Source organism: Octopus sinensis, linkage group LG3 (genome assembly GCF_006345805.1).
Source record: "Octopus sinensis linkage group LG3, ASM634580v1, whole genome shotgun sequence".
NCBI lineage: Eukaryota > Metazoa > Mollusca > Cephalopoda > Octopoda > Octopodidae > Octopus > Octopus sinensis.
In genome coordinates this window covers 151,506,489-151,516,001 of record NC_042999.1, presented here as the reverse complement: position 1 = coordinate 151,516,001, position 9,513 = coordinate 151,506,489, and the positions used below count along the sequence as shown (strand labels likewise).

The 9,513-nt window shown below is 37.7% G+C and overlaps 1 protein-coding gene across 2 annotated transcripts in view; it reads right to left on the bottom strand.

Annotated features, from left to right (window-relative positions):
- Nucleotides 1-7,242: 7,242 nt before the first annotated feature.
- The window catches only part of LOC115209566 (carbohydrate sulfotransferase 11-like), a 39,666-nt gene continuing 37,395 nt past the window's right edge, over nt 7,243-9,513 (bottom strand). For both annotated transcript variants that reach the window (XM_036501494.1, XM_029778001.2), the window contains one exon: nt 7,243-7,605. In XM_036501494.1, the coding sequence (XP_036357387.1) occupies nt 7,258-7,605 (348 nt within the window). In that variant the 3' untranslated portion in view covers nt 7,243-7,257. The remainder of the gene's footprint in view (nt 7,606-9,513) is intronic.

Below are 9,513 nucleotides of genomic sequence, written 5' to 3'. Positions count from 1 at the left end.
TAGACGGAAACTGAAAGAAGCCCGTCGTATATATGTGTATATATATGTGTGTGTGTGTGTGTTTATGCGTCTGTGTTTGTCCTCCCCCCAACATCGCTTGGCAACCGATGCTGGTGTGATTACGTCCCCGTAACTTAGCGGTTCGGCTAAAGTAACCAAAGTAATAAGTACTAGGCTTACAAAGAATAAGTCCTAGGGTTGATTTGCTCGACTAAAGGCGGAGCTCCACAATGGCCGCAGTCAAATGACAGAAACAAGTAAAAGAGGCAAGTTAAATTTTTTTTTTAAATGGGGGAAACCTCTGAGAATTAAAAAATGTAAGGGAGAAAACTCTGAGAATTAAGAATCTAAGGGAAACAACTCTCAGGTAATTTTAAATTACATTGTGTTATCTCCCATAAATTCAGTTCAAATGTGCTATCCGCAAATGGTTATACTAAGATGGTATCAGAGTAAATTTAATTAGTTCGTTACTGATGGGAAAAGCTGACTAATTTAATAATAATATTGAACGGTAATGTTATTATATTCCAAACAATTTCTGTATAAGTGCAACAATTATCGTTCATGCGTATTCACTTAAATCAGTGGTTCCCAAAGTGGGCGGTACTGCTCCTCTGGGGCAGTGGAAAGATCCAGCGGAGCGCTGAAAAAAAGTGGGGATGATAATAGGATGGTCAAAAGGGGGCAATGGAAGTAAAAACAACAAAATAATGAGTTAAACTAGGTTATGTTTTATTTACAGAATACAGATGTTTTGAATTTGAGGCAAAAAATGGTCTATGCTTGCGGCTGTTTTTTCTTTCTCGAGCAATGCCTGGCTCATTAGGGCCGGTTTCCCATGTTTTCTTGGTGTATAGGTTCCCCACCTGGACGGGACGCCGGTCCATCGCAGGCGAGCTGCAAGGTGCAGGAGGAAAGAGTGAGAGAAAGTTGGGGCCAAAGAGTCAGCGAAAGTTCGCCATTACCTTCTGCTGGAGCCGCGTGGAGCTTAGGTGTTTCGCTCATAAACACACACATCGCTCTGTCTGAGATTCGAACCCGCGATCCCTCGACCGCGAGTCCGCTGCTCTAACCACTAGGCTATGTGCCTGCACATGCTTGCGGTGGTGAGTAGTGCGGGACACTAGGATCGTGGCCTGGGTACTAAGGGGCGGCAGACTGAAAATGTTTGTGGAACCACTGACTTAAACCAACGGTAATCCATTTGTTGTGTAGCTACATGTCAGATCTGATTATGCAGATCCATAGTAATAGGCGTTCCAAACGTGACCCTCTCGTCTTTTCGATAACTGAGACATTCGTTTCATTTTATAAACAACGGGATATGATTTGACACAATCTGGCTGATTTTTCTAGTAGATTGGTTCGTAAATATTTCGTTATTTTGGTAGATGAAGGCGAACTGGCAGAATCGTTAGCACGCCGGACGAAAGGCTTAGCCGTTACGTTCTGAGTTCAAATTCCGCCGAGGTCGACTCTGCCTTTCATCCTTTCGGGGTCGATTAATTAAGTACCAGTTACGCACTTGGGTCGATATAATCGACTTAATCCGTTTGTCTGTCCTTGTTTGTCCTCTCTGTGTTTAACCCCTTGTGGGTAGTAAAGAAATAGGTATTTCGTCTGCCGTTACGTTCTGAGTTCAAATTCCGACTTTGCCTTTCATCCTTTCGGGGTCGATTAAATAAGTATCAGTTACGCACTGGGGTCGATATAATCGACTTAATCCGTTTGTCTGTCCTTGTTTGTCCTCTCTGTGTTTAGCCCCTTGTGGGTAGTAAAGAAATAGGTATTTGCTTTTTACACGGAACCAGAAGCAATGCTTTTTGCATGGCATCAGCATCAATACCATTGCTTTTTACTTGGAACCTTGGTTTTATATATATCTCTTTCACTTGTTTCAGTCATGTGACTGTGGCCATGCTGGAGCACCGCCTTTTATTCGAGCAAATCGACCCTAGGACTTATTCTTTGTAAGCCTAGTACTTATTCTAGCAGTCTCTTTTGCCGAACCGCTAAGTTACGGGAACGTAAATACACCAGCATCGGTTGTCAAGCGATGTTGGTGCGACAAACACAGACACACAAACATATACACTCACACACACACACATATACATATATACGACGGGGTACTTTCAGTTTCCATCTACCAAATCCACTCACAAGACTTTGGTCGGCCCGAGGCTATAGTAGGGACTGAATCCGGAACGATGTTGTTCGTAAGCAAGCTACTTACCATACAGCCACTCCTACGCCTATATCTATCTATCTATCTATCTATCTATCTATCTATCTATCTATCTATCTATCTATCTATCTATCTATCTATCTATCTATCTATCTATCTATATATATACACACACACACACACACACACACATATATATATATATAAAGTGAGATAGGCGTTATGAGTGTAACTCATTTATAACTGCGTATTACCTCAATACATCTGACTAATATGAGCATAATGAGATACTCTTATCTACAGGCTGAAACAGCTGTAAGATCCATTTTATATTTATATCTATTGTTCTTATGGTATTATCTTACTTTTTGATGTGTACTGCTTTATTCTGCATTATATGTTCCTAAATAATTAGTTAATAAATTATATGAATTGGTATTATCTAGTAGTTGATGATTGAAAGAAATTTATTCCTCCATTTTTTTATTTTCTCTCTCTCTCTCTCTCTCTCTCTATATATATATATATATATATATATATATATATATATATATGTATATACACACACACACATATATATTTGCCAGTGTTCCCGTCATCATATATGCAGTAATCACATTTGGTTAAAATGGCTTATTGATGTGATTTGTTGCTCTTTTTTCCCTGACGAGATGATTACATTGTTTTACATTATTTTTTCCCTCATGAACAATATCAATGTAACAGCTATTTGCGTTCACACTGAAATATTTACCAACTTTTTTCCTTCCATTTATTTTTTCCATTTTATGGAAGACAATATTTTCTCTGTTGACATCCACCTCAGTTAATTTTGCTTTTCTTCCAGTTCTGTGCTTTTTGGAAGACAAGCCCTCACATTATCTCGAAGTTACGAGAATTCACTAACGTGATTTGTTTATTCTTTCAAAATATTTCGTAGGGGAATTAGATACAACGGGTTTTGGTCGGTTTAAACACTAAAATGGTTCCAAAACTTTTTCGGACTGCTGCCCCGTTACCACTCAGGCCACATTCCTAGAGTCCCTACCCCAACTAACCACCACAAACGTAGACCTCTTCCTGAAACAAATTCAAAGCAGCTGTATTTCACAAATGAAACCATTATTTTGTTGTTTTTACATAAATAGCTATCCCATTATCACCCCACTTTTCTTCAACACCCTCTTGGAACCTTCCTCTGCCTCCAGGGGGTGGGCTGCAATCCTGCCTACTTTGGGAACCACTGCACTAAAGGGTTAAAAAGTGCCAAAACTATAAAATCAGCTTTTTTGACCTTTTGTGGGGCTTTAGAACACAAAATCTGTATATATATATATATATATATATATATAATATATATATATATATAAAGTTAATCCAAACAAGAAAACACAAAAAACACAGCAACGCGAGGACGTGGAACAAATAAAGTATTATTGGACGCTTAGGGAAGAAGGATGGTTTAACATTTTGAGTGCAGCTCTTCATCGGAAACAAAGGAGAAGGAAAGATCCCGAGAAGGGAAGACAGAGGGAAAAAAATTGCTGGCGGTGCTCACGAGGTCACATATAGGCTTGAAAGAAATGAAGCTAGCATGATCCGCTGGATGTGTAATGTCAGTGTCCATGCACGACAGAGTGTAAGCGCCCTGAGAGAAATGTTGGGCATAAGAAGGATTGGATGCAGTGTGCAGGAGAGACGATTGCGTTGGTATGGTCATGTACTACGGATGGATGAGGAGAGATGTGTGAAGAAGTGCCACTCCCAAACTGTTGAAGGAATCCGGGGTAGAGGTAGACCCAGGATGACATGGGATGAGGTGGTCAAGCATGACCTTCGTACTCTGAGTCTCACAGAGGCTATGACGAAAGACCGAGACCTCTGGAGATATGCTGTGACTTCGAAGACACGACAAATGAAGTGAGTTCATGGCTCACAGGACGGCCTGCTGTGCTAACCTTAGATCGTAGAGTGACCCGTTGTTCTTGAGGAGACCTGTTGAGTCAAGTACGTCAACATCAAAATAAAAATTCAAATGGAAATTGTAGTTAAGACACGTATGCCGGTGACACGTAAAAAGCACCGTCCGAACGTGGCAGATGCTAGCATCGCCAGGCTGGCGTCTGTGTCAGTGACACGTAAAAGCACCAACCAATCGTGGCCATTTGCCAACCTGCTCCGGCCCCTGTGCCGGTGGCACGTAAAAAACACCCACTACACTCACGGAGTGGTTGGTGTTAGGAAGGGCATCAAGCTGTAGAAACACTGCCATATCAGACTAGAGCCTGGTGCAGCCTCCATGGCTTCCAGACCCCGGTCGAACCGTCCAACCATGCCAGCATGGAAAACGGACGTTAAATGATGATGATGATACACACACACACACATATATATATATATAATATATATATATATATATATATATATATAATATATATATATATATATATATATGTATGTATGTATGTATGTATATATTGCTTTAGTGTTAAAAAATGCTGATTTTATAGTTTTAAATTTTGAAGGGCTTAAAAACTGCTGCTTTCGTTGTTTTAGCCCTTATTTTAGGTTTTTAAAAGATTTTAGACCAGAAAAGGGTTTTTAAAAAACCTCAAATGAAACATAATCATCAATATCATCATCGTTTAACGTCTGTTTTCCATGCTGGCATCAGTTGAACGGTTCGACTGAGGTCTGGGAAGCCAGGAGGCTGCACCAGGCCTCATGGTATTAATCTAAAAAAAATTTATTGATAAAGTGGTCGAAACAAATAAATAAAATAATTAAAAACACGATATATACATAATTTAATTTTTCCTCTTCTTTTCCATTTTGTTAAAGAGATTCATGTTGCCCTGCATGAAAATTAACATGCTAAAATTTTCGTCAGACAAGGACGATCGCTTGGCACTCAATATGTCCTTGCCCATGGCAAATAAACATTCAACTTGAAGGGACTGCTGTGTTGAACTTGATGAACAAGTCCAGCAAAACTTGCTCACTCTAGAAGGCAGCATCTGTTAGTAGATCTTTGGAGTTGCTCAAATCCAAGCGGGATCAAACAAGGTCCTACAAGTTATTTATAATAATAAGTGGTGTTATATTGGGGTTTGAACAAATGACGCATGCAATATTAAATATGCTAAGACAATCTGAAAACAATAAAAACTTTTAAATGTTTACCGGGTTTTATGAATTTTTTTTAGTTAATGGACTTGAGTTAACAGAATCTAAATGTAACAGAAGTTAATTAGTCCAATAATTATTTTCGAAGTTAACTTAAAAAGTTAAATCGTTAATGAAAATGTTAACATCGTTAATTAATGATTAACGGATTACTGGACTTATGCCCACCACTGCATATATATGTATACATATATATATATATATATATATATATATTTATATATATTTATATATGTATATATATATATATAAATATATATATATATATATATACATACATATATGTATATATAAATATATATATATATATGTATATATATATATATAATATATATATATATATATATATATATATATATATATATATATATGTATATATATAATATATATATATATATGTATATATATACATATATATATATATATATATGTATATATATATATATATATGTCTGTATATATGATATGTATGTATGTATGTATGTATGTATGTATGTATGTATGTATATATATATATATATATGTATATGTAATTTCCATGATTCGAGAGAATCAGGTATTTAAGTAGTGAAAGCACCAAGGTAGAGTCGGTGATAGTGCCACTGTGTAAAAGCAGTGTATAATGACAAATACGTAGTCACTAAAGTAAACACAAATTTGTTCTCCAGTTATGCATATATTCACAAGTGACTGACTGAATACAGGAGTTGTGAGGGTCACACATGGGTATGCTCACTGCACCTACTGCACCGCCATCTATATACCCCAGATCCAACCGAATTGCAGGTTCCAAGTTAAGCAAAGAATAAACAATAACAGTACTAACACCTTCACCGACATAGGCAGCAAATCATGTGACTTCAAAATAAGATTACATAATCATTTATCCTCATTTAAACACAAACATAAGGCCACTAGCACTTCATTATCTTCGAAAATGTAGCAATTAAAAGACAATTACATTTAATTTGAAATTACGTGGAGCATTATTGGAACATACAAATTATGCTGCACTAAGCTCAAAGAAATATTAAAGCATAAGGATAACTTACTAACTAGTAAATCAGAGCTTAGGATGATGTGTCATCACCAAGTTCATCATGTATTTGCATACTTTAAACTGGTTACATAAATCTATAACTTCTAATTTCTAACCACAACCCACTACCTTTCCCCTAGATTCTATGTCGCCAATATTACATATGCTGTAATTTACAGCTATTCTACTCCAGAAATGGTGAAAATCATATAGTGGCTATATTTCCCAACACTAAGTACAATGCATGTACAACGATCACATTGAGACCTCCTTCATTTGAATCCAGGAAAAGTTTCTTCGTGGGGCGTTGGTTGGAACATTCAGTGTTTTAGTCATAAATATTTAAAATACTGTAAGATGATTAACTGGCAAAAGTTTTAGCATGTCAGGCAAATTGCTTGGCAGTGTTTTGTCTGTCTTTACAGTGTGAGTTCAAATTCTGTCCAAGCATGAGCAGTTAAGTCGTCCCTACATAATATTCTTGTAACTAGTGAAGATTTGATATTGTATATATGTTAACATGTGTAACCCTTTCTTAATAAAATATGTTGTCAAACGTTTGAGAGGTATTTTACCTCTTGTGTTATGGTAGTTGATTTTGTCTAACTGTGTTAGTTTTCATTGTGTATCTTTGGCCAACAGTATCCACTTTTACATACATCTTTGACACATTCTGTTGTGATACAACATACAGTTGATAAAACTAGATTTGATCTATCTCAGAATATAAAACATTGTAAATTAATATTGCAGAGCATCTCCCCCAAAACTCCATTGATTCTGCAATCTGTGGTACTTAAATAAATAAACAAAAACATGTCTTGGATATTATAAGTGAAATTTAATTGTTTATTTCATTAAAATATTTAAAACTTTTGTTCACATAATTTTTTGCTTTAAATACAAAATCTGGTTGAGTGTCATATCCAAAGAGTTTACAATCCATTTCCATAACTGACTGCAGTTTTTCCAATATATCTAAAGGTACTGTGCTAAAAGCTTCATTGATAGATTCATGTCTGTTGTTAACAGTGCTTGGATTCATCTGAGATTTCTCTAGATATGTGTTTAACATCTTATAAAAATCATCTTGTTTTATAGTTTGAGCCTCTTCAGGGGTTAATGGAAAACTGAACTTTTGATTCAATATACCACGTATTTGTAAACGGTGCCATATGCGTTCTAAAAGCTGTTGATATTGAAAGAAAAACATTACAGGTAACATTGAGATTATAATGAATAATTTATTGGGTAGTTAGATAAGTTTGTCCTATGACATTTAAATCAACACAAAAAAATATCTTTATTGTATTGTTTTAGGGGCTTTAATAGCTCTATTTTGCATCTACAATTTGTTTATCTTATTGTTTTAGACATATGATAATGGAGTACCAAGTAGAATACCAACACCTTCTTTTCTTCATTTTCAGTCAAGGTCCCAAAACTGCCAAATCTGCTTGAAACATTTGCACTGTGTACAGAGAAGGTACTGTTATGGAAAGAACTGCACAGAAATGGTTTTAACATTCTGTCAGCCTCCCCGCTCCATGCTATCCCCCCCCCCCATACTAGTCTCCTCACCACATATGAGCCTCTCTGCCCCATGCCAGCCTCTCTGCCCTGTGCCACCCTCCCTGCCCTGACTGGCTCTTGTGCTGTTAACACGTAAAGAGCACCAGCCGAACATGATCGATGCCAGTGCCACCTGACTGGTTCTCATGCCTGTGGCATGTAAAAAGCATCCACTACACTCTCAGAGTGGTTGGCACTAGGAAGGCATACAGCTGTATAAACACTGCCAGATCAGATTGGAGCCTGGTGTGGCCTCCTGGCTTGCCAGTCCCCAGTCAAACTGTCCAACCCAAGCCATGATGATGATGATGATGGCTCAAAAGAGGGAAAATTAGATCTCACAGACTTGTTGTGTTCCAGTTGACCCATTCAGTTTAATGAGGATCAATTGAACTAGCATATCTATGAGGATCCATGCTAATCCATTAAAGAGCTGGCCCAGTAGAAGGGATGATCCTATGATATTATCACCTGTCATCTTCACTCGATGGATAAAGTCCAAAACCTCAGGGTATGGGTGCCACACACTTTGAAGGAAAGAGACAACCCCCCAGCACTCTTCTGTCACTGCCAGTGGGTTTGCTCAACACCAGGCTATTGTGGATATAGAGATTTCTTAACTGCTTTGTTACCAGTGATGAGAATGGTGTCTTTATGTCAAAATGAAATAGCAGAAAGAATAGCTGAGCTTTGACAAGGCATCCATGCAAGATGATAATCTGCATTTGATGGGTTTGAGAAGGGCTAATCCATTGCAAAATGTCTGAAAACAACCACACTGTCAATGCAGAGCCTTAACTTCAGCAAATGCACCAGCACCACAAGGCAATCGAGCTGAAACAATCCAACCACTGATATGGCCTGCTTCCTCAACACAACTCTTGCCCCCATGTTATGAGCTTGACAAAAAATGCTTTTGAAGAACTTGGTTAGGATATTCGGTTAAACTAAAGCCTTACACCATTCAAAGAAACAAGAAAAAATGTGTGTAATAGGTGTAAAACAACTTCCTCTGAACGAATATGAAAAAAAAATGTGCGCACGTGAAAGGGGAGTGGGGGAGAGGCCTCGGAAAATTCACATTGGGAATTTCCGAAAGCGTCTGTGATTGTTGGTACCTAGTTCTATGCAAGTCCAGGCCGCTAAGGACAGTTGGTTCTTGTAAACAACTGTCCTTAGACAAAAGACTGATCTTTCATTGACCAGTGTTATATACGCCAAGGGTCCATAGTATATAGCAATTCTTGGGCTGCGTATAACTCTCTTGGAAATCTCGGCTATACCCACTTCCGCATCAACCACAGTGAAAATTTTGTTGATCCTACAAACGTGTCGGTGCACACACAGACGATAGAGAGATTGTGGGGGTCAGTTAAGAGATCAGTTGTTCACCCAGGCATTCGTGCATGTTACTTAAAGCAATACCTCACCAAGTTCCTATTTATGAACAGCATCAAACCTGCTGCCAATAAGAATACGTGTATTCTCTTGGCAGCAGCAAGTTTTTATCCTGGCCCGAGATAAT